General features: G+C 39.1%; 1 protein-coding gene across 6 annotated transcripts in view; it reads right to left on the bottom strand.

Moving 5' to 3' along the window:
• Nucleotides 1-25463, bottom strand: part of MAP4K3 (mitogen-activated protein kinase kinase kinase kinase 3) — a 220684-nt gene that overhangs the window by 31501 nt on the left and 163720 nt on the right. For all 6 annotated transcript variants that reach the window (XM_051842965.3, XM_089326506.1, XM_051842963.3 and 3 more), the window contains 8 exons: nt 18287-18325; nt 18004-18057; nt 14931-14973; nt 13022-13181; nt 12437-12549; nt 5942-5983; nt 4336-4420; nt 2085-2164 (listed from right to left, as the gene is read on the bottom strand). In XM_051842965.3, coding sequence (XP_051698925.1) covers nt 2085-2164; nt 4336-4420; nt 5942-5983; nt 12437-12549; nt 13022-13181; nt 14931-14973; nt 18004-18057; nt 18287-18325 — 616 coding nt within the window. The remainder of the gene's footprint in view (nt 1-2084; nt 2165-4335; nt 4421-5941; nt 5984-12436; nt 12550-13021; nt 13182-14930; nt 14974-18003; nt 18058-18286; nt 18326-25463) is intronic.

Below are 25463 nucleotides of genomic sequence, written 5' to 3'. Positions count from 1 at the left end.
AGGGCAATGTTCACTCAGAAAATATAACTCTAATGGTGTAATTTCAAATGCTCAAGCAACTAAAAAGGGAAGATACTACAAACTGGGGCTGGATGGGGTTGGCAGGTGCCTTTACCTGTGAGTCCCTTAAACTAGGTTGAAAAATGTTAACTCTACCAAGCACATAATATTGACTGCATTCCTTATAATTGCTGTTTATTATTTAAGTATCTCATTATATCCAGAAAAAAAATCACCATTCTTGAATTACTTGTTTACTAATTATTGTAAATAACAAGATACTCTTCTTATCTTCCCCTGTTCTTATGTTCTTTTCAGACATTTTGCTGTATACCACTTTAAAATAAAAGATGTACAGATGTACAGCTGAGGATCTTGCTAGAAAATGTAATTTTGAGAAAGCTGAGAAAAGATGGAAATTTCTGATTATGAGCAAACTGTCATTACTTACAGATTTTTTCTATTTTATTTGTTTTCAGTTTATACTGATAAAGGACAACTAGGTAAAAATCCCACAGTCACTCAAAACTCCATGTGTCCAGATTTATCACATCATCACTCCTTTTTAACCAACTTCTTGTCTGTACTACACTCTGTTGAGTGTTACTATCATGCATCCAGCAGCTCAAGTTGAAAACCTGAAATTAATCTAGACCTCTCCTAAACCTCCATGTTGAAGTGAATTAGCCATTCAATTTGGCTAATTTTAGCTCTTCCATTTTTCCTCGTGTAATCTTTCCAGTATTTCTTACAGGAAAAATACATTTGGGAGAGGCAGTATGGTGAAACAGTGAAGGGCATGACTCAGAAACCAGGTTGCTGGGTACATAGCCAGTTTAGCTATGTACTAAGTGTGGTATCTTTGGCAAGGTACTCATCCTTTTGTGCCTTAGTTTCCTCATTTGTGCAACGAGAATATTAATAGTAGTATTAAATCATGTTTTTTTTTTTAAGACTTTTATTTATTTATTTATTTATTTATTGACAGGCAGAGTGGACAGTGAGAGAGAGAGAGACAGAGAGAAAGGTCTTCCTTTGCTGTTGGTTCACCCTCCAATGGCCGCCGTGGCCGCACCGCGCAGATCCGATGGCAGGAGCCAGGTGCTTTTCCTGGTCTCCCATACGGGTGCAGGGCCCAAGCACCTGGGCCATCCTCCACTGCACTCCCTGGCCACAGCAGAGAGCTGGCCTGGAAGAGGGGCAACCGGGACAGAATCCGGTGCCCCGACCAGGACTAGAACCCGGTGTGCCGGCGCCGCAAGGCAGAGGATTAGCCTAGTGAGCCGTGGCGCCGGCAATCATATGTTTCAAGCATATGAAAAGAGTGCCAGGCAAAGAGTACATTTCATACAGGTATTAATTATTAATATCATCATTATCACTTTTGTAGGTATAGGTTCTTGGCTCCTGGATTCTCAATGCCAAAAGCTTCTCCCAGTCATCACGACAATCAAACATGTTCTTATGCAATCTCAAATCCCATCTTTTCCTCTCTTTTACCTCTGCCGCGACTAAACAGTTCTTTACCTCTTTGACTGTGGTTTCCGTTTTACCTCCCAAAACCTCCAGATATTTCCAAAATATACAACTGATCATCAGCACATAAACAGTTCCAGGGTTTGTCATCTGCCTACCTACCCAGCTCCACCTACTGTAACAAATCGTCTAGTCATTGTTCTCCCATACTTGTCATTCTATTTCACAACCCCATGCTCTCATTTTTATCCTCTTTCTGTCTGGAAAACCCCTCCACTGCACTCCATTTAAGGTCCATCCCAAACACACTCTTGCTCATCCCCCACAGAAGGGACTGGTGACATCCCTCTCTGTAGCCTACAACTTGTTCTCATTCCTGGTGTGATATCCAACCTTGAGTGTGACAGTTACTGGTCTTCCCTATTTGAGCACCAGTTTCAGAAAGGGAAGGACTAGTTCTGTGAATCTGTCATCAGCATCTGGTAAACAGAACATGCTTCATTGAAGGTTTTATGAAAAACAGGCAGGAAATAATAAAGCAAAAAAAAAATTTATTTCTGGTCTAGTGTCTACTTAAAATAACTTAAAGAACACAAAAAATAACATACCTGTTCCATTGATGTTTCATGGAGTTCATTAAGATTCAGAGTATAAATTCCTTCTTCGGCACCAAATATCAAGTACTGATCTGAAATAATAAAAGTAATTCACTAACTGACTTTGATAAATAAGATACTTTAAAATAGGATTTATAAAGTCTAGAGGCAAAGAGAGACAGACAGACAGTTCCCATCTGCTGGTTTACTCCCCAAACGCCTGCAAAAGATCAGGAATGGATTGGAGCCAAAGTTGAGAGCCAGGAAGTAGGTCCAGTTCTCCTAAGTGGTTGACAAAAGCCTGATTACATGAACCATCATTGTTGCCTCCTAGGGTCTATATTAGCAGGAAGCTGGAGTCAGGAGTCAGATCCTGGACTTGAACCCAGGTACTCTGATGCAGGACATGGGCATCGTCACCACCAGGTTAAATTCTTGCTTCCTTACATAGTTTTAAATTCAGTAAAAATAAAATGTGTTAATATATGAAAAACAGAATTACTGTAATTTAAAGGCAGTATATACTTACTTTTAATTTTAGTGCAAAGAAATGATTAGATACTCTAGAGTAGGGGTGGGAAACCTTTTTTCTGCCAGAGGCCATTTAGATATTTATAACATCATTCTCAGGCCATACAGAATTATCAACTTAAAAATTAGCCTGCTATAGGCTTATTAAATTTCAAGCACCACCTGTAGTTGCATTGGCAGGTCCAGAACTAATGATTTTGTGGACCTTATATTGCTCATGGGCTGGATGTTCCCCACCCCCCAGAGTGATGAACTGAGTTACAGGTAACTATTGGCCGCAAAGAAGTGAAGAAAACTTATAGAAAGGAGGTTTTGAAGAGCAGCATGCCAAAATCTTCTCCCAACAGAAGGTGCTAAGGGCTGGCAGGGAATCAGCTACTTTTTTTTTTTTTTTTTAAATCTCTTTGAAAGAGGATCTTGTATAATTTACATACAGAACGAAAATCAAGAACAGCTAATGCAGATTCAAAATATGTTCACAGAGGATTACTTTATCAGGACTACTATAAGCACTAATATTAAAAAACCAAGGATCTGCCCACTGCCTATTAAAAAGTTAACAGACACTTGGATACCTGTTAGAGTACTCAGTATTTTCTAGAAGATACTAGGAGCCTGGCATGGTCCTTTCTGATCTGTTTTTAGGATATTATAAAAGAACAGGTCAAGAACTTCTTCAGAGTAAACTAAAGTAGATTGGGAACAACTTAGAATGCCAAGAACATTCCTAAACTGCCTGATAATAGGATTAGTACTGGTGGATTAACAACATGGAATTTATGGTTGGAGAAAAATGGATTTAAACTGAAGCTCTCTACCATCATTTGGCTATGAAACAATGAACCTTTCTAATTATTAGTTTCCTTAACTTGGAAATAAAATTATCTACCTTGGATTTTTAGAAGATTTAATAAGAACACATATGTTTAGTTTTGAAAACATGCATAAAAATGTCTACATATGCCTCTATACGTACTTTAGATTGACAGATGTTGATTCAGATTTATAGCCAGAGGACACAGAACTGACTCAGAGCCTAATGACAACTATTGTAATTAGGCTCCCTTTAAAGGTCGAAGAGACCATGGATTCCTTTGGTAATGAATGGCTAGTCTAAAATACAGACATTGAACTGATGCTGTGCAGGAGCAGGACAAACATTTCTGGAGGAAATTAGGGTGCCACACAGCATGTGGCTTCACTCTGTTGACAGTGAAATTTTAATGTAATGTGTTGCTCTAAACATTGCTAATACCAAAGAAACATTTACTTTAAAAAGAAAATCTCTAAAAGTTTTAATGAGGCCAGCGCCGTGGCTCAATAGGCTAATCCTCCGCCTTGCGGCGCCAGCACACGGGGTTCTAGTCCTGGTCGGGGCGCCGGATTCTGTTCCGGTTGCCCCTCTTCCAGGCCAGCTCTCTGCTGTGGCCCGGGAGTGCAGTGGAGGATGGCCCAAGTGCTTGGGCCCTGCACCCGTATGGGAGACCAGGAAAAGCACCTGGCTCCTGGCTTCGGATCAGTGTGATGGTGATGCGCCGGCCATAGTGCAGCGGCCGCGGCAGCCACTGGAGGGTGAACCAATGGCAAAAGGAAGACCTTTCTCTCTGTCTCTCTCTTTCCCCAGAAAGGTGCTTAGAAAATGAGTAAAATTAATTGTTTTCATGATGTCAGTTGACAAAACAAAACAAAACAAAACAAAAACTAGATAACAGACAAAAATGTATGGCACTACCTCTTGTATCTGGGTTTATCCATGATGTTGCACAGTGAATTTTCAAGGGACAACCATTAAAAACCTTTGAAAAACATGCACCCATCTGGAAAGACAAAGAATAACCAATATGAAACAGAGACAACATCTTTAATATAATATAAAAATGTAATGATTTGCTATTTTCATGTTACAGACTATTGAAGGCACACTGAGATTATGATCATTATCAAATTTACAGAAATAAATGCATCAAATCATAGTCATTTGCCTAATAGTGGCAGCAAAATGGCTCCTGGTACCACAAATGATTTTACTTGAAAGAAAGACAATCATAATCCAGTCACCTTTCATTTTTTTCTGTCTTTCCAACTAAATAAAGACATAACAGCATTCAGGTCTGGATAGTAATTTGCTTATAAGAACAACAGAAGTCTTATATCTACAGCAATACAATATTCTCTGGTAAGAAAGAAACCGTAATCTCTGAGAAGGTAGAGATTTTTCTTATTTGAAATACTTGTATAAATTACAATTTATAAAAATTGCATTATATTATAAAGTGAAAGAGATATGGCTGATTTGAAACTCCCATATGTTTCAAACACAAACATACAAATATACACAGCAATCTGATTATTTTCCCTAAAAATTCATTTCAAAGCTCTCTTCTTTGATGTCAATGCTAATTTATCAAACTCATTTAAAAGTTTATCAGGTAATAAATATTTTATAAAAACATCTCTCATTTGAACTTTGCATTATATCTTCAGAGCACAAAATGTTAATTTTGTAATTATCATTCTGGTTAAATATGAAGGTATAAGAAAAGCTTACTCATTTAATTACATTTACTAGTAACAACTTGAGGGAAAAAACAGTACAAAAATATCTGGTCAGAGGAAATTTCAGATAGAGCACTGTGTATTATTTTACAGCAGGAATGTTTTTCTTGAAAACACAGATACAACATGTTGAGAGAACACATAACTATTTGACTATAACGGGTAGAAAATTACCAAAAAATAATCAAAACAAGAACTTTAAAATTTGCTTTGTAATGACAGACACCTGCTAACCAATATTTCTTAGTACAAAAAAAGAACAATATGGCATTACCATCAGGTGGTAGAAGAAGAAAAAATGTTTTTATGAGTAGGGTACAAGCTCTATCATTTAATTAAACCTAATAATCATTACCAAAATTTTTATGTTAAGGCAATGCTAAGCCTTAGAAATTGAATGACAATAATAAGGGACAAAACGGTAAGGCCAGTCCCGACCTTAGGCACATCTGCACAGCTGGATCTACCTGGCTTTCCCTAGTCAGCAGCTTTTCCCTATCAAACTGCACAAGTCAGGTAGCAGCTTTATCTTACAGCCAAACATGAAGCTTTGTCCTATTACATATACTTCTCTGCTATAAGCTAAAGCATACACATACTGTATAACATAAAGCAAATAGATGCTGGATAATATAAAGTTTATTTTATAAGTTAGTATTTAGAAAAAAATGACAATGAAGGTTTTCACAAAGGCAAAAATCTAATCAAAGATAAACCCTCAAGCAATTATTTGTCACTGTAGTTGGCTTGCAAATCGAGTCTATTTGATATTGAGTACTTACATGTACTTTAGGTGTTGGGGGAAGACCATTACTAATAGGCTTCTAGGAAAAGAACACAGGCATGATTACACATTTTGTTGTTGCTGTTTGGCAGAAGAGTATTTCAAACACATTTATCTGATTAAAATACATGAATACACTCTCTCTGTAAAACAAAACATTACAGATAAGGCTCCAGTTCCCTGTAATCTCTTCACAGTCCATTTATTTTTAGTTTCTGCCTCCCCAAAAACCAATTTGCTTTTTATCTTTTCAAACGTTTTCTACATAATTTTATGTACTCACATATTTGTATAGCTGTCCAGACATTTTGTATTTATATACATGTGCCTATAGAAACTATCATTTTGGGGGCTGGTGTTGTGGTATAGCAGGTTAAGCTGCTGCCTGCAAACTGACATCCAATATGGTTGCAGGTTCAAGTCCCAGTTGCACCACTTTTATGTTCCAGCTCCCTGCTAACGTGCCTGGGAAAGCAGTGGAGGACGGTCCAAATCTTGGGCCCACAAGGGAGACTGAGATGAAGTTACTGGCTCCTGGCTTCAGCCTGGCCTATATGGCCATTTGGGGAGTGAACCAGTAGATGGAAGCTCTTTCTCTCTGTAATTCGTAGAAATAAACAAATATTTAAAATAGAAACAGCTCTGGCTCCTGACTCCAGGTTCTTGCTAATGCAGACTCGAGGAGGCAGTGATGACTGCTCAAGTAACTGAGTTCCTGTTACTATGTGGGAGACCTGGATTGAATTCTTGGCTCCTGGCTTTGGCTTGGCTCAGTTCTAGCTGTTGGAGGCCTTTGGGAGAATGAACCAGTAGATGGAACCTTACCCTCTGCCTATCTATCTTTTTGTGCCTCTCATATAAATTAAAAATAAAATAAATCCAAATAGTTCATACTGTTTATTTCTTTTTTTTGATACTTTAAAGTCCTTAAAATTGTGTCTTGGACTGCATTCCATATCAGTCATAAGACCTAGTTCATTTATTTTAACTGTAGCATTTTAAGATTATAACATAATTTATCTTACGTAATATGGGAATGGCTTTTTTAGGGTAAACTGTGACAGAGAGCTGTTTCTTTTACATTCTGGTGGGTACTGACAAACTTTTCTTTGAGTGCCTACATCACACCACACCCACTGGCAATATATGAGAGTTCCTGATTGCTTGTATTCTCGCTTATATTTTCATGTCGATTAGTGAAAACCATTTGCTTATATGTCTCATAAAGCTGCACACCTCTGATCGCAGGAAGGTTGAGGATCTTTTATAAAAGGGTGTTTATTTGCTATCTGTATTTTCTCTTTTGTGAACTGTCTTTGCTCATTTTTTAACTTTATCTTTTTCATATCTATTTGTGGAGTTTGGTTTTTAAAGATTTTTCAGAGCAAGAGAGATAAATAGTGAGAGTGAGAGCGAGAGAGAGAGAGAATCTTCCATCTGCTGGTTCATTCTCCAAATGAGGCAATGGTCAGAGGTGGGCCAGCCTGAAGTCAGGAGTCTTGAACTCCATCTGGGTCTCCCATGTGGGCGGCAGGGTTAACAGGGAGCCGAACTGGAAACAGAGTAGCAGGGAATCTAACTGGCAGCTATGATATGAAATGCCAGTGTCAAAAGCAGACACTTAATGCACTGCAACATAATGCAGTTACAATGGTTAATCTTTATTAACCATGTATTTTGTCAACTGAATTTTAATGAATTAAAATATTTTAATAATTTATCTGAATATACAGATAATTATAAGGAGAGCAAAAGTGGCATATCTGCTCACCCATAATATCCTTGAGAATACCAGCTACTCTTCCCAGAGGCCACAAACTTCAGTATATGAATTGTCCCTTGGACAGGAAATCTCCATGTGTTCTAGTATACTTTATAAATATGAATTTTATGAGTCTAGGCTTCTTTGGAGATTAATCTTAATAATAACATTTTAAGGAATGACATTAAAATTGTTTCTCAGTCTAATAAAAAATGAATTGTTTAAGCAATGTGATAACATAAAATTAGTTAACTGATTTCATATGACACAAAAATATTAAATGACTTCTGAAATCAACAATGTTTTACTTTGTAGATTTTAGAACATATCATTGTCATCAACTTCTAATAATTTTTAATCTACTTTACAAATAATTTAGTTACCTTTGTTTTTATATCAATGTCCTTAAATTAGTATCTCAGTAAAACATCATTTAAAAATATTTATTTATTTATTTGAAAGGCGAATTACAGAGAGACAGAGAGGGAGACAAAAGATGGAGAGATCTTGATCTTCTATCCGTTGGTTCACTCCCCAAATGGCCACGACAGCTGGAGCTGGGCCAGTCCAAAGTTGGGAGCCAGGAGCTTCATCTGTATCTCCCATGTGGGTGCAGGGGCCCAAGCGTTGGGCCATCTTCTGCTGTCCCAGGTGCATTGGCAGCGAGCTGGATCTGAAGTAGAGTAGCAGGGACTAGAACTCGTATCCATATGGGATGCCAGTGCTGCAGGCAGTGGCTTTCCCTGCTACGCTATGGTGCCGGCCACAGTAAAATGTCATTTTTACTTAGGGAACTCTGCATGTTATAACTGTCAGATTTATGTGAAGCATTAAAAGAATTGGTTATAAATAATTTCAAAAAGCTACAAAAACTGTAACCATGTTTTAATATATCATGCATGCTATTTATCCTATGATTGAAAAGGGATATATTTATTTACAGTTACTGAGGGTCTGGAGCCACAGCACAGCAAGATAAACCCTGCCTGAGATGCCAGCGTCCAACATGGGTTAATGATTTGAGTACCAGCTGCTCTGCTTCTGATCCAACTCCTTACTAATGTGCCTGGGAAAGCAGCAGCAGATGGCCCAAATACTTGGGGCTCTGCACCCATATGGGAGACCCAGATGGAGTTCCAGGTTCCTGGCTTTGGCTTAGCCTAGCCCTGAATGGCTGTTTTGGCCATTTGGGAGTGAAATCAATGGATGGAAAAATCTTTCTGTCTCCCCCTCTTTCTGTAATTCTGCCTTCCAAATAAATAAATAAATAAATAAAAATTACTGAGACTGTTAGTATGTACCTTAATCAAGTAAGGTAATTGAAAAAGTAAACTAAAATATATACATAAAAAATGCTTACATATCTGTGTTGTACTCATTAAGCTGCATTTTTGCAGTACTACATTAACAGAGCTGCTAATTTTTTTTTTTTTTAAGATTTATTTATTTACTTGAGAGGTAGAGTTACAGAGAGAGTGAGAGACAGGGAGAGAGAGGTCTTCTACCCACTGATTCACTCCACAAATGGCCACAACGGCCAGAGCTGAGCTGATCCGAAGCCAGGAGCAAGGAGCTTCTTCCAGCTCTCCCACACAAGTACAGGGTCCCAAACACTTGGGCCATCCTCTACTGCTTTCCCAGGCCATCAGCAGCAGAGAGAAGTGGAGCAGCCAGGACCCCAACTGGTGCCCACATGGGAGGCTGGTTCTGCAGGCAGATGCCTACCTACTATGCTACAGTGCTGGCCTCAAGGCTGCTAATACTTAAACTGATAAAAGCAAAAAGGTGGACATAATTTGATAAGTGATCGTGTTGGGACATTTGGTAAAGCCACTGCCTGCAATGCAGGTATCCTATATGGGCATGGGTTTGAGTCTTGGCTGCTTCAGTTCCGATCCAGCTAATGGCCTGGGAAAAGCAATGAAAGATGTTCTACATGTGTGGGCCCCTGCCTGGTACCTGGCTTTGGCCTAGCACAGCCCTGGGCATTAAGGACATCTAAGGAATGAACCAGTGTTTGGAAGATCTCTGTCTTGCTCCTTCTCTAACTTGGACTTTCAAATAAATGAATAAATGAATAAAGAAATAAATATATAAATAAATCTTAAAAAAAAAGGGTCACGTATACTTTCATTAAAAATGTCCTAACTTTAACAAATTACAATGGATACTCCAATTAACTGGAGTATAAAAACAGTATGTTGGAGTAAATGAATGGTGTAACAGCTGAGATGCTGGCTGGGATGCCCATGTCCCATATCAAGAGTGCCTGGATTCGGGGCCGGCCCCGTGGCTCACTTGGTTAATCCTCTGCTGCGGCGCCAGCACCCCATATGGGCGCCGGGTTCTAGTCCCGGTTGCTCCTCTTCCAGTCCAGCTCTCGGCTGTGGCCCGGGAGTGCAGTGGAGGATGGCCCAAGTGCTTGGGCCCCTGCACCCACATGGGGGACCAGGAGGAAGCACCTGCCTTCGGATTGGCGTAGCTCCGGCTGTAGTGGCCATTTTGGGGGAACTAATGGAGGAAAGACCTTTCTCTCTGTCTCTCTCTCTCACTGTCTAACTCTATTTGTCAAAAAAAAAAAAAAAAAAAAAAAAAAAAAGCCTGGATTCGAGTTGTGGCTCTGTTCCTGATTCTAGCTTCTGGTTAATGTGTAGCCTGGGAGGCAGTGGGTAAAGGTTTAAGTGGCTGGGTCCCTGCCATTTATGTGGGAGACCTGGATTGGGTTCTTGGTTCCTGGCTTCAGGCTTAACTAGCCCCAGCTGTTGCAGGTATTTGAGGAGCAAATCAGCAGATCAGAGTGCTGTCTCTCAAATAAATAAAAATAAAAAAAGTACATGAAATTCTATAGTGAGATCTTTTAAAAAGGTCAGAAATAGTGCAAAAGCCTCTAGAAATGTGCTTACTACACAGGGTTCACATAAATATATTAAATGCATCACAAATTTCCATAAAAATGACAAGTACAAAGCTGCACAAAAACTTCAAAAAATATTCTCATTATTTGACTTTTTTTTTTGGAAAGACAGAGTTAGAGAGAGGTCTTCCATCCGCTGAGTCACTCCCCAGATGGCTGCAACGGCTGGAGCTGTGTTATCCGAAGCCAGGAGCCAGGAGTTTCTTCTGGGTCTCCCACGCGGGTGCAGGGGCCCAAGGACTTGGGCTATCTTCCACTGCTTTCCCAGGCCATTGCAGAGAGCTGGACTGGAAGAAGAGCAGCTGGGACTAGAACTGGCGCCCATATGGGATACCAACGCTTCAGGCCAGGGTTTTAACCCGCTGCGCCACATTGCCGGCACCATCTCTTTGACATTTGAAGTGTTGGAAATTTTAAAGATTTTGTGTTGTTGCTTTAAATTCTATTGGTGATATGGAGTTAATTCTTAAAGTGTTTGAAATTTTTCATCTCTTATTATCCTTGACAAATACTATTTATACTTTAATAGTTATATCATTAAGTTTTTTTTTTTTTTTTTTTTTTTTTTTTTTTTTTTTTTTGACAGGCAGAGTGGACAGTGAGAGAGAGAGACAGAGAGAGAAAGGTCTTCCTTTGCCGCTGGTTCACCCTCCAATGGCCGCCGCTGCAGCCGGCGCACCGCGCTGATCCTGGCAGGAGCCAGGAGCCAGGTGCTTTTCCTGGTCTCCCATGGGGTGCAGGGCCCAAGCACCTGGGCCATCCTCCACTGCACTCCCTGGCCATAGCAGAGAGCTGGCCTGGAAGAGGGGCAACCGGGACAGAATCCGGCGCCCCAACCGGGACTAGAACCCGGTGTGCCGGCGCCGCAAGGTGGAGGATTAGCCTATTGAGCCACGGCGCCGGCCTATCATTAAGTTTTATCTAAATTAGACAAGAGTAGCTGCTCAGGCTAATTTCACCTTTCCTGAAGTGATTAGTTCTCCCTCTTGTCGGCTATTTTCTTTAGATTAGAGTAGCAACATCACTCGTCATATAATCTATAGTTAGAAATATTTTTTAAAAATATATTTATTTATTAAAAAAATCAGTGTTACGGATAGAGAGGGAGAAACAGAGAGAGAGAGAGAAAGAGAGGGAGAGAGGTGTCTTCCATACTGTGATTCACTCTCCAGGGCTAGGCCAGGCTGAAGCAAGGAGCTTCATCCAGTTCTCCCACATGGGTGCAGGGGCCCAACCACTTGAGCCATCTTCCACCGCTTTACCAGGCACATTAGCAGGGGGCTTGATTGGAAGTAGAGCAGCCAGACACGAACCAGCATCCATAAGGGATACCAGCATTGAAAACAACAGCTTTACCTGCTATGCCACAATGCCAGCCCTACAGTTAGAAATTTGTCCAGGGGTAGAGGCATAACTTTTCTTAACTACTTATTTCCTTTTCATAACTTCTTGAGATTGGAAGAGGAACATTTTAAGGATTTATTTTCAAGTGTGTGTGTGTGTGTGTGTGTATAAAACAGTTATGTTATGAACAATCACAAGAATACTGTGATTGTACCTGCATGAAGGTTACATTTTTCCTACAGTATATAAAAAATTGCTTTTAAATAAAAAGTCATCATTCAAGTTTGCCACGGCAAAACTACTTTCTTCCAAGATTTAAATGATCTATTCAGATTACAACTAATACACTAAAATATCAACAGTAATTTATGAAATATACAATTTCCTACTATAGTTTTATTAATTAGAAATCTGACTCTAACTAGCAAAAAAGTAAACAAATACAAGTGTAGTTTAAGAATATCAATACCTACTGGTACATCTTTCTTTTCTTTCCTTGAAAGGTTTGTGCCTCTGTTTTCATTCTGTTGCTGATATAATGAGCCATCTCGGTCACCATTTAACTGGAAGGAGCCCACTCCATTTCCTTCACAGAGATATGTTTAAATACATTGAAGGATTAATTTTCATTCAGGAAATTATCAAGCAGGAAAGAAATTTTAACTCTGAGATAGTTTCATTCTCCATTTGGGATCACCCAACCAGAATATTTAGTACTGAATTAAAAGAATATGTATTCCTTTATACCTCTGTTTCTGGCATAGTAAGCAAATTTAAACTCATGCTGTATCTAAGTACACATATTTACATTAAAAAGAGTGAAGGCTAAATGTGTATGAGAAACAAGAGACAAAATACTCCAGACTGAATCACAGGCAATCCTGTCATAAACACACGTGGATCACGAGACAAGGAGCAGAAAGCATCTCGACAGCCACTGCTCTTCTCTCCTGCCCCAAAGGAATTCCACATAATCTCTGCGAAGAGATTACCTCCACTTTCCCCCCAACATAGTAGGAAAGCCTGGTAACGCATTTGACTTCCCTCTCTACCATTACCTAAAGCAATAGGTTTCGGTGGGGGTAACCTAGGGGGTGGCGGTCTGGGTGGCACTTGGGATGGTTTTGCTGGGCTCCCTGATGTGGGACATCTCTTGATTGTTCCTTGATTATCATCCTCAGTGGAATGAGTTTCCTGTGGTATGAAGATGGATTTAGGCTGAAATAATATAGAAAATGAGACCAGTGATTAAACATAATTCCTGAAGTACATATTATACACTACAGGCTTTCCAATTGCATTTATTAGATGACTTTCAAGGTTATTCAATCATTTGATACAGATGACTTTAATGTATTAGTTAAAATATATCCTAAAGATATTCATTAAAATGAATTTCTCCGATTTTGCTATGTGGCCCAAAAGAAAGGCTCTATGTCTTTCTACTAATTCCTCACAAGTCTTCCCACTTGGACTTGCCAAATAAAAACATCTTAGTCTCTTTGACCTACTCCACAGTAAGTGAATCTTTTTGTTTTAAATATCCAAGCTAATCAAAGTTTAGTTCCTTGGCAATCTAAATTGTTTCTTAGATGACTACTTTTGTTATGGCTTAATTTTTCAGACTAGAAGTAGCCGATATCAATTAAAATTTTATCATATTGGAGAATATCAACATAGCAATATGGGACGCCTGAGAAACTTTTTCTGCAGATGATGGAAAAATCTTAAGTGAGCTGAAGCTTTGGCAAAGCTATATATTCTTATAATTGTATCTCTTATTAGGAATATTTCTTTGAAATTCAGATCTCTATCCTTTTCCTATCATAAGCAAATCCAGTATTATTTAATTGTGTGAATCAGGATTTTTCCCAATAAAATAAAATAAAAACACAACATAGCAATAAATTTGATGACAAGACTGGTAAGATTCTCATTTGAATACCCTGATTTCAAACTTTAACACTGTTTGTTTGTTTTACAACTACATTTTATTATGCATATGAACTTATAAAATAAAATAAATTTAATGACTACTACTCATATTAACACATTTTATCCTTAAAAAAGTCCATCAGTTGGGATTATTTTATTGTTTTATGTAGACTTGTTTTATAAAAGGATTTTCTTGTAAAAATACTCTTATTTTGAATTTTGAATTTAAAATTATCTCCTGAAAATTAAACTTTTGTGATGATAAATTACTATTCTTTACCCATATTCAGAAATCAGTTAATAATATATTAGACTTGACAGAAAAAATTTTATAAAAATGTGAGTTTTCTAATTCAAGTGAAATAACGCTAATCGACTGACACAATCATTTTCAGCGTATAAATTTCTAGATTATACTACTTAAAATGAGTAACAAGCTGGTATTTTAAAAAGGCAAATAATGGAAAACCATCTACTTATATCACTGTTAGCAACTTCATGATTTTTTTGAATTGCAAATGAAAATGAGCTAGAAAAAATATGAATATAGTACTGAATTGGAAGATCACACTCACACACATGCATGTGCAGAGCTCTGGTTTGAATAACATTTGGGTCCCAAACTCGTCCTGGACTTTAAACCCAAAGCCATGGTTAACGGCACTATCAGAAGGTATCAGGAAATGGAGGGCACGCCCCCAGAAGGTAGCTGTCACACACAGAGGTGGTTACAAAAGCACAGCTGAGTGTATCACACTCTCTCTCTGCTTTCTTGTTTGCTATGTAATTCTTTCTCTGCACATGCTACCTCTTGCCATGTGATTTCTATCCAGCCTTGGGTCTGTCAGCAAGAATACCACTGCCAAACACTGATCCACTGGGGCCACTTGATCTTGGACTGTGAATCTCTGAAACTGTAAGCCGAAATAAACCTTTTCTCCTTATCCTTTAGCTTTCTCAGGTATTTTGTTATAGTGACAAAAAAGCTCACTGATACACACAAAATTCAAATTTAAAAATAAATTTGTCTACCTTTGGTGGCAAAGGAGGTGGAACTTTTGCTTTCATAGTTGAACTAAAAATACAAAAAAGTTAGAATCAGAATTATTCCTTTTACAAATGAATCATTATTAAAACACAATTATTTCTTTAAGATATAGAAAAATTTAGCAAAAAGAAGTACCATTTTTTTTTCTGAAATGTTCTTACGTGAAATGAGATATTATTCATAAGTAATTGGACAGACATGGTTTTTTTTGTTTCAAATACTATATTGTGGGGCCGGCGCTGGGGCGTAGTGAGTAAAACTGCTGCCTGCTCTGCCAGCATCCCATATGGGCGGAAGTTCAAGTCCTGGCTGCTCTACTTCTAATCCAGCTCTCTGCTATGGCCTGGGAAAGTAGTAGAAGATGGCCCAAGTCCTTGGGCCCCTGCACCCACGTGGGAGACCTGGAAGAAGCTCCAGGCTCCTGGCTTTGGATCACCACAGCTCTGACTGTTGGGGCCAATTAGGGAGTGAACCAGCAGATGGAAGACCTCTCTTTCTGCCTCTTCTCTCTCTGTAATTCTGACTTTCAAATAAAATAAATAAATCTTAAAAAAAATACTGTATTGTAATTAAAACTGGAAAAGATACATTTCTAACTTTATCAACTGAAAGGTAAATCCTTTATATAAGAACATAGGCAACAACTAATATAAGAAAAAGGATATAGTATAAAATATGTAACACATGGGGCCGGCGCTGTGGTGTAGTGGGTGAGGTCACCGCCTGCAGTGCTGGCATGCCATATGGCTGCCGGTTGGAGTCCTGGCTGCTCCATTTCTGATCCAGCTCTCTGCTGTAGTCTGGGAGAGCAGTAGAAGATGGTCCAAGTTCTTGGGTCCCTGAACCCATGTGGGAAACCTGGAGGAAGCTCCTGGCTCCTGGCATCAGATTGGCACAGCTCCAGCCATTGTGGCCAACTGGGGAGTGAACCAGCGAATGGAGGGTCTCTCTATCTGCCTCTCCTCTCTCTGTGTAATTCTGACTTTCAAATAAATAAATAAATGTTTAAAAAAATAAAATATGGAACACTGTAAGCTTAATTTTTGCTACTGCTAGATATGAAATATTTTTGATGAAGCTCATCGAAACTATGTAAATGCTCTATGAAATTACGGGCAGAAATAAACGAAGCTAAGATTCATTACAACTCAGATCACTTGTATAAATAAAAAGAATTAAAAGGTGATCAAAATAGGTACCAAAACAATTAGATAAAATTTCTGATGTCCACAGCACAGTGGTGAGACTAATAATGTATTATATACTGTGTGAAGAACTGGAAGATGAGGCTGGTGCTGTGGTGCAGTGGGTTAAAGCCCAAGTCTATAGTGCTGGCATCCCATATGGACACTGGTTCGAGTCCCGGCTGCTCCACATCTGATCCAGCTCCTTGCTAATGCACCTGGGAAAGCAGTGGAGGATGGTCCAAGAGCTTGGGCCCCTGCACCCATGTGGGAGACCTGGAGGAAGCTCCTGGATTCAGATCTGCTAAGCTCCAGCTGTTAGAGCCATTCGAGGAGTGAACCAGAAGATAAAGGATCTCTTTTTCTCTCTGTCTCTGAGTCTCCAACTTGTCTTTCAAATAAATAAAATTAAAAAAAGAAAGAAAGAAAAAACTACCTGGGGGCTAGTGTTGTGGCATAATAGTTTAAACCACCACCTGTAACACTTACATTCCATAGAAGAAAAAAAAAAACCAACTGGAAGATAAGAGTTGTGAAGGCTCCAAAAAAAGGAAATGCTAATTGCTTGATTTGATTAGTTTTGCTGTACACATGTGTGGAAATACTGTACCGCATTCCATAAAAATGTGCTGTATTAGATGTTAATCAAAATTTTTAAAAATTAAAGTAAATAAATGATCAAACACAAACTTCTCCAATAAGGCCCAGAGAGGTGACCCAAGGTGAGAGCAGTGAGGGAGAGAGAAGAACCTATTCCCTCAACTGTCAACAGCCAGTCAGGTGCTCTTGTCACTCTACCATGAAACTGCATCTTTCTTTCCAGAAAACAAAACCAAGGGGGCTAGCAGTGTGGCACAGTGGATTAAGCCGCAGTCTGAAGTGCCAGCATCCCATATGGGTGCTGGTTCGAGTCCCAGGTGCACTGCTTCTCATCCAGCTCCCTGCTAATGCACTTGGGAGAGCAGCGGAGGATGGTCTGAGCCCCTGCTCCCAAGTGGGAGAACTGGGAGAAGCTCAGAGATCCTGACTTCGGATCCCACCTCTGGCCTCTGTGGCCATTTGGGGAATGAACCAGCAGATGGAAGATCTTTCTCCCTCTTTGACTTTCAAATAAATAAATAAATCTTAAAAACAAAAACAAAAAAACAAAACAGAAAGGACTAAACATCAATGCATATATAATAGTAAAAATACTCCCTCTTTAAAAATAATACTTAGACCCAAAGTATTGGCTTATCTGAAACAATTCAGGTGAAAATTAATCAAGCACTCAACAAGCTTCTTTGCAGTTTATTATTACAGTATCTGTCAATCACTGACTATAAACTTCAAGAAAAATTATTTTTGTTAATTAGTATTTTCAAAGTTCCTATTAGTGTTATGGACTGAATTGTGTCTCCCCAAATTCACATGTTGAAGTCCTAACCTCCAATTTGACTATATTTGGCAATAAGGCTTTCACGAGGCTGAAGCTAAATGAGGTCATAATGGCACAGCCCTAATCCCAAGGATTGATGGTTTTATACAAGAAAAGAAGAGTGTGCCTTCTGCCTTTTATCCCATCATTTGCATGCACTAAGGAAAGGTCATGTGAAGACAGCCAGAAAACTGCTGTCACCAGGAATCAAACTGGCCTGCACTTTGGTCTTGAACTTGCCAACCTCTAAAGTGAGGGTTGAGGCCCACAGTTTATGGTACTTTTGTTATGGCAGCTTGGGCTGACTAATGCAACTGGAATAAAAGACAGGAAAAAAACTGTGCTAAGACCCATGATTCTGTGTCACTCATCATATAAAAGTGAACAATATTAAGCTGGCAGATATATGAGTTCAAAGACATTTTTTCTTCTCAGCAAAATATAAACACAACTTACTGCTTAGATTCATCTTCATCCCCTTCATCATCCTCTAAGTGAGCTACATGTCCTCTAAAGAAAAAGGAGAATGCCCTCATTATCAAATGGCCTTTGTCAAACAGTATTAAGAAATTTTAGGAAATGCAGGGCTACTGAAAGACAGAATTTTATTTCTTCTTTATAGGACAGATTAAGAATTAAAACCATTTTAGGTAAATGACAAGAGAATGAGGCAAACTAACTTTACTTATCTGTGACATAAAGAATAACATTTTTTAGCTCAATTAAGAATTAAAATTACCGCTGATGTAATTCTTCTTCAACAGACTTCAGAAGACTCCTTAAAAGAAAACAGCAAACCATAATGTAAATAGGTAAACAAAGGAATATCAATTATGTTTTTATTACTTTATTCATGAATATTTTGAATGATTACTTTGTTACCAGTTACTGAAAAGTTACAATGATCACCTCTGTACCATAAAACATCCAGTTATACTTAATGAGATACCTCTGTTTTCTGTTGCTATTATTTTCATATATGTATTTTAAATGGACAAAATAAATCCTGATATGTACTGAAAAATACCAATTCAAACAGAAGACAACCCACTATGAAATGTCACAACAGTACTGACAAAACAATAATTGCAGGGTCATAGTCAGGGGATTCCAGGACTCAAATTTTACCTGGAATAATACACCTGACACCTGAAATTATATTTTCTCTTTCTTAAAATAAGGAAGGTGACACACTTTAAAAAAAATCATGCTCTCAGGCAATCCTACAAAAATGAAACTCAACATGTTGGATCTCTCTGCGGAAGCATGCATGCATGTGATGTGAATACATGAATGTAGTAGCACTTGGCTTTCACAAAAGACACTCACTTACCTGAAGGGTCTGTTCTCCAGTGGTGCACTGGCAAACACATTTACACTTTTGGGAGACTAAGCCTGTATCAGACCAGGTGTGAGGATTTTACCATTAGGAGCAGTATATACAACTTTAATTTTCAGGAATGTAAGAGAGAACTTAGGGCATTCCTGAAGTCCCCTTACTTCTTTTCACTGCAAGTTCATGCAGTATACCTCCTACATTGTACTCTTCAAGTATAAAAACTCAATAGCCATCTCACAGTTACTGGGATTAGAGAGAATACAGTTAGTGGGATAAAAATGTCAGCAGAAAATTTACTCTCTAAAAGTCATGATAGCATCTTCTAATCATTTTCTCCTTCTAATATATTTTGGGGAAAACTGCTCTTAGAATTATCAAAACATAAAACCAGAGAAACTGAAAGGCATGGTTATCTCTCATATAAGTAATGGATAAAGCAGCCTTTAGCTGTCAAAGGTTTTAATTAGGCCAGTTCAATAACAACCTAAATTTTAAAAACTGACAAAGTTATGAATCTGGAGTGATAAGTGACACAGGAAAATCACAAATTAATTGCACCAGTCCTGTATTGTGGATACAAAAATTGACTTACCACAGTCAAATATTATCTTATTCACAAAGGTCTCCAAGGACCAGCTCTATCATAAATAGCTTCTGCCTCCAGGCAGTATAACACAAACTGACAGGCTTCAAAGCAAAGACTGCCTGAATCTTAATCTTGTCTCCACTGCCACAGGCATGCGGCCTTGGGTAAATTCTTTGCTCTCCCTACACTTCACTTTCCAGATACTAAAATGGGAATTACAACAGTACTTTGAAGTTTCTGTTTGAAGATAATGAATGGATTACTATAAAGTGGTCAGAAGAGTAATTTAGAACATAGTAAGGTACGTCCTGTATTACTAAGAAATATTTCTTTAAAACTACCAAGTTCTCAGTTGTGGTCCATTGATCCTGGGAGTCTACTGGAGGGGGTCTGCAAGGTCAGAACTATTTGACTAATATGATAGTTTTCTCACTTTTTTATTTTTAAAACAATTTTATTTGTTATAAAAGTTTCATGTATTTCATATATACAGATTTAGGAACATAGTTACATTTCTCCTACACTCCAACTCTTCTTCCAACTCCCTCTAACATTCCCACTCTACATTTTTGCAAAGATCTATTTGCAGTTTACTTAATGATCATACCATTAACCCTACACTAAGTGAAAGATTTCAACAAATACTAAGAAAAAAGAAAAGAAAAAAACCATACACTGCTCCTCAACAGAAGACAGAAGGGCTGTAAACAATCATTGAAACTCAAAACGTCTATTTCACTCCACTACATAACATTTCAGTAACTCTATTAGCCACCTCGGATCGGTGAGAAGATATGAGATCTGTCTTTTTGGGACTTGCTTATTTCACTAAGTATAATGGTTTCCATTTTGTTGCAAGATTTCATTTTTTTTTACAGCTGAGTAGTATTCCATATATGTACACCATAAATTCTTTATCTAGTCAACAGCTGATGGACACCTGGGTTGATTCCATATCCTAGCTATTGTGAATTGTGCTACATTGAACATTTGGGTACAGATAACTCTTTCAGATGCTGATCTCTTATTTTTTTATTTTTTGACAGGCAGAGTGGACAGAGAGAGAGAGAGAGAGACAGAGAGAAAGGTCTTCCTTTGCCATTGGTTCACCCTCCAATGGCCGCCGCGGCTGGCAAGCTACAGCCAACGCACTGCGCTGATCCAATCGCAGGAGCCAGGTGCTTATCCTGGTCTCCCACGGGGTGCAGGGCCCAAGTACTTGGGGCCATCCTCCACTGCACTCCCTGGCCACAGCAGAGAGCTGGCCTGGAAGAGGGGCAACGGGGACAGAATCCGGAGCCCTGACCGGGACTAGAACCCGGTGTGCCAGCGCCGCAAGGCGGAGGATTAGCCTAGTGAGCCGCAGCGCCGGCTCAGATGCTGATCTCCTTTGGTTTGGATAAATTGCCCGGAGTGGGATGGCTGGATCATATGGTAGGTCTATATTCAGATTTCTGAGGTATCTCCATACTGTCTTCTACAGTGGTCGCACAGTTTACATTCTCACCAACAGTCGACCAGGGTACCTTTTCCCCCACATCCTTGCCAGCATTTGTCGTTTGTTGATATCTGTACGTGAACCATTCTAACTGGAATGAGGTGAAACATTGTGGTTTTGATTTGCCTTTCCCTGATGGCTAGTGATCCTGAGCATTTTCTCAAGTGTATATTGGCCATCTGAGTTTCCTCTCTTGAAAAATGCATATTCAAGTCCTTTGCCCATTTCTTAAAACTAGATAGTTTTGTTGTTGTTGAATTTCTTGACCTCTTTATAAATTCTGGAATGTTAACCTTTTATTAGTTGTGTAGTTTGCAAAAATTTTCTCCCATTTTGTTGGTTATCTCTTCACTCTGCCGAGTGTTTGTTTTGCAGCGTAGAAGCTTCTCAACTTGATGTAATCTCATTTGCTAATTTTGGCTTTGATTGCTGGTACTTCTGGGGTCTTTCCAGGAAGTGTTTGCCTATGCCAATGGCTTGCACAGTTTCTCCAATGTTCTCTAGTAGTTTGATGGTATCAAGTCATCGATTTAGGTCTTTGATGCATTTTGAGTAGATTTTTGTATAAGGTTTAGGTATGGTCTAGTTTCAAACTTCTGCACATGGAGATCCAGCAAATGTTGAACCATCCCTGCATACCAGGGATAAATCCCACTTGCTCCATGTGGCATGATATCTCTAATGTGCTGCTGGATTTGATCTTTTTAAAATATTGAGTACACACAGGAGTTTTATTGAGTTGCACACTGGAGACTATTGGCCTTTTACTATTTAAAAAGGAATCTTCTTGAGAGTTCTCTAACAATAAGAACAAGGCTGAATAACAATATGAAAATGAAGCATAGGAAATCAGATATTTTTATTCATCTACTTGTAAGCCTATTTACTATATGTTGATTTAAAAATTTTTTTTTTATTTGACAGGCAGAGTGGACAGAGAGAGAGAGAGAGAGAGAGAGAGAGAGAGAGAGACAGAGAGAAAGGTAATCCTTCCACTAGTTCACCCCCCAAATGGCTGCTACGGCTGGAACTACGCCGATTGGAAGCCAGGAGCCAGGTACTTATCCTGGTCTCCCATGGGGTACAGGAGCCCAAGCACTTGGGCCATCCTCCACTGCCCTCCTGGGCCACAGCAGAGAGCTGGACTGGAGGAGGAGCAGCCGGGACTAGAAACCGGCGCCCATATGGGATGCTGGCGCCGCAGGCAGAGGATTAGCCAAGTGAGCCATGGCGCTGGCACCATGTGTTGATTCTTTTTAATAAACTTATGGAATTCACAAAGTCTTAATGAAAAGTAGGATGTATGATTTACTATTAAGGCTTTAAAAAGGAGAAATGAAACATGACTAAATTTGCTGAAAGTTCCATTTTCCCATAAATACTGTATTGTAAATGCAGAGGATAAAATGTGATACTAATTTACTCACCAAGATTGAGGGCTACAAGTAAACAAGGTCACTATTCAACAGTCAACTGGAATTCATCTATTATGGAATTTTTAGAAAGTAAAAAAAAAAAAACAAAAAAAATAATGTCCTCTGATAATGAATTACACAATCAAAAATGACTAGGAAATCTTGACAAAAAGGTTTAAAACGGGGCCGACACTGTGGCATAGCAGGTAAGGCCACTGCCTGCAGTGCCAGTATTCCATATGGGCATTGGTTCTAGTCCCAGCTGCTCCACTTCTGATCTGGCTCTCTGCTATGGCCTGGGAAAGCAGTGGAAGATGGCCCAAGTGCCTGGGCCCCTGCACCCTTGTGGGAGACTTGGAGGAAGCTCCTGGCTCTTGGCTTCAGATCAGTGCAGCTTTGGCTACTGCAGCCAGTTGGGGTGTGAACCAGCAGATGGAAGAATTTGCTCTCTCTGCTTCTCCTTCTCTCTCTGTGCAACTCTGCCTTTCATATCAATAAATCTTCTTTTTTAAAAAAGGTCAAAAATGTAGTAACGTACAGAGATTTAACTGATAAAGTGAAGAGACTACTTTGGGAGAAGTCTAAAACCACCACTAAAATATTCAGCATATTCCAATTAGCTAAGGAATTCAAGCTGCATATTCCTAAAATCTTTCAAAGCTGCCTAACTATGCCCCAAATTGCCAACTATCCTGATTATATTTTAAAAAACAACTCCCTCGGTTAATTGTCACCGATCAGGGAGAACATATGATATTTGTCCTTTTGGGACTGGCTTAATTCACTCAGCATGATGTATTCCAGATACCTCCATTTTGTTGCAAATGACTGTATTTCACTGTTTTTTATTGCTGTATAGTATTTTTTTTTTTTTTTTGGACAGGCAGAGTGGACAGTGAGAGAGAGAGAGAGAGAGAAAGGTCTTCCTTTTGCCGTTGGTTTACCCTCCAATGGCCGCCGCGGCCAGCGCGCTGCGGCCAGCGCACCGCGCTGATCCGATGGCAGGAGCCAGGAGCCAGGTGCTTTTCCTGGTCTCCCATGGGGTGCAGGGCCCAAGCACCTGGGCCATCCTCCACTGCACTCCCTGGCCACAGCAGAGGGCTGGCCTGGAAGAGGGGCAACCGGGACAGAATCCGGTGCCCCGACCGGGACTAGAACCCGGTGTGCCGGCGCCGCTAGGCGGAGGATTAGCCTAGTGAGCCGCGGCGCCGGCCGCTGTATAGTATTTTATAGAGTACATGTTCCATAATTTCTTTATCCAGTCTACTGTCGATGGGCATTTGGGTTGATTCCAGGACTTAGCTATTGTGAATTGAGCTGCAATAAACATTAAAGAAACCTGCTGAAGTGAAATGGACACTATGAGAAACAGTGACTTGATCAGCCCTCGTCCTGACTGTTGATGTACAATTTAATACTTTATCCCTTTTAGTATTTTTTTTTGTTGTTCTACTTAATACTATTGGTTGAACTCTGTAATTAACACACAATTATTCTTAGGTGTTTAAATTTAACTGAAAAGTGATCCCTGTTAAATATAAGAGTGGGAATAAGAGAAGGAGGAGATGTACAATTTGGGACATACTCAATCGGACTTGCCCCAAATGGTGGAGTTAGAAATGTGCCAGGGGAATCCAATACAATCCCATCAAGGTGGCATGTACCAATGCCATCTCACTAGTCCAAGTGATCAATTTCTGTTCACAATTGATCATAATGATAGGTCTAAGAGTCAAAGGGATCACATAAACAAGACTAGTGTCTGCTAATACTAATGGATAGAATCAAAAAGGGAGAGAACGATCCAACATGGGAAGTGGGATACACAGCAGACTCATAGAATGGCAGATGTCCTAAACAGTACTCTGGCCTCAGAATCAGCCCTTAAGGCATTCGATCTGGCTGAAGAGCCCATGAGAGTATTTTAGGCATGGAAAGCGAAGACACTTTGGCAAAAAACAAAACAAAACAAAACAAAACAAAACAAAACAAAAAACAAACCTGAATGAAAGATCTCTGTGGGTGAGATCCCAGTAGAAAGAATGGGCCATCAAAGAAGGAGGTATCTTTCTCCGAAGGGAGGAGAGAACTTCCACTTTGACTATGACCTTGTCTAAATAAGATCGAAGTCGGTGAACTCAAAAGGCTTCCATAGCCTTGGCAGCTCATGACTAGAGCCTAGGAAGATTACTGATGCCATAAACAAGAGTGTCAAATTGTTAAGTCAACAACAGGAGTCACTGTGTACTTACTCCTCACGTAGGATCTCTGTCCTTAATGTGTTGTCCAATGTGAATTAATGCTATAACTAGTACTGAAACAGTATTTTACACTTTATGTTCTGTGTGGGTGCAAACTAATGAAATCTTTACTTAATATATACTAAATTGATCTTCTGTATATAAAGATAATTGAAAATGAATCTTGATGTGCATGGAATGGGAGAGGGAGCGGGAGATGGGAGGGTTTCAGGTGGGAGGGAAGTTATGGGGGGAGGAAGTCATTGTAATCCATAAACTGTACTTTGGAAATTTATATTTACTAAATAAAAGTCTAAAAACAAACAACTCCCTATTTCTTTAAACAAACAGTAGTTTTATTCACTAATTGTTCCCTTGCTGTGGCAATCAATTATTTACTGATGAACTCTTATAAATTAGGCAACTAACAGGAATTCACTAAACCCTAAATGTCTTTAATGCAAGGATTGCATTTCACTCTTAGCACCCTAAAAGTAATACTGTAATTCCCATTTTTCTAGAGACATTGGAGGTATTTCTCAGTCACAGTTTACAGTGAGAGCCAGTTCTGACTGGATCTGACATCCACTACTACTATACTCAGTTGTGCCAAATTTAATTTGTTGCAAAATCATGCCAAGTTTAATTTATTCTTTTCCCTAGTTTTAAATTATTACAAGAGAAACTGTCTTTAGAATGTTTGCTCTAAAAGAAAATCAGAAATAATTTAGAGTTTTCTTTGAAAAATAATTTATTTAGTTGGTCTTAAATAAATGATAGGAAAAGATGAGACAAGTGATACCAGAATTCAAAAGGTGGTAGCCCACTATAAGTTAAA

This window comes from Oryctolagus cuniculus, chromosome 2 (genome assembly GCF_051225735.1).
Source record: "Oryctolagus cuniculus isolate XC-2025 breed Fujian yellow rabbit chromosome 2, ASM5122573v1, whole genome shotgun sequence".
Classification (NCBI taxonomy): Eukaryota; Metazoa; Chordata; class Mammalia; order Lagomorpha; family Leporidae; genus Oryctolagus; species Oryctolagus cuniculus.
This window is presented reverse-complemented; position numbering and strand designations above follow the sequence as displayed.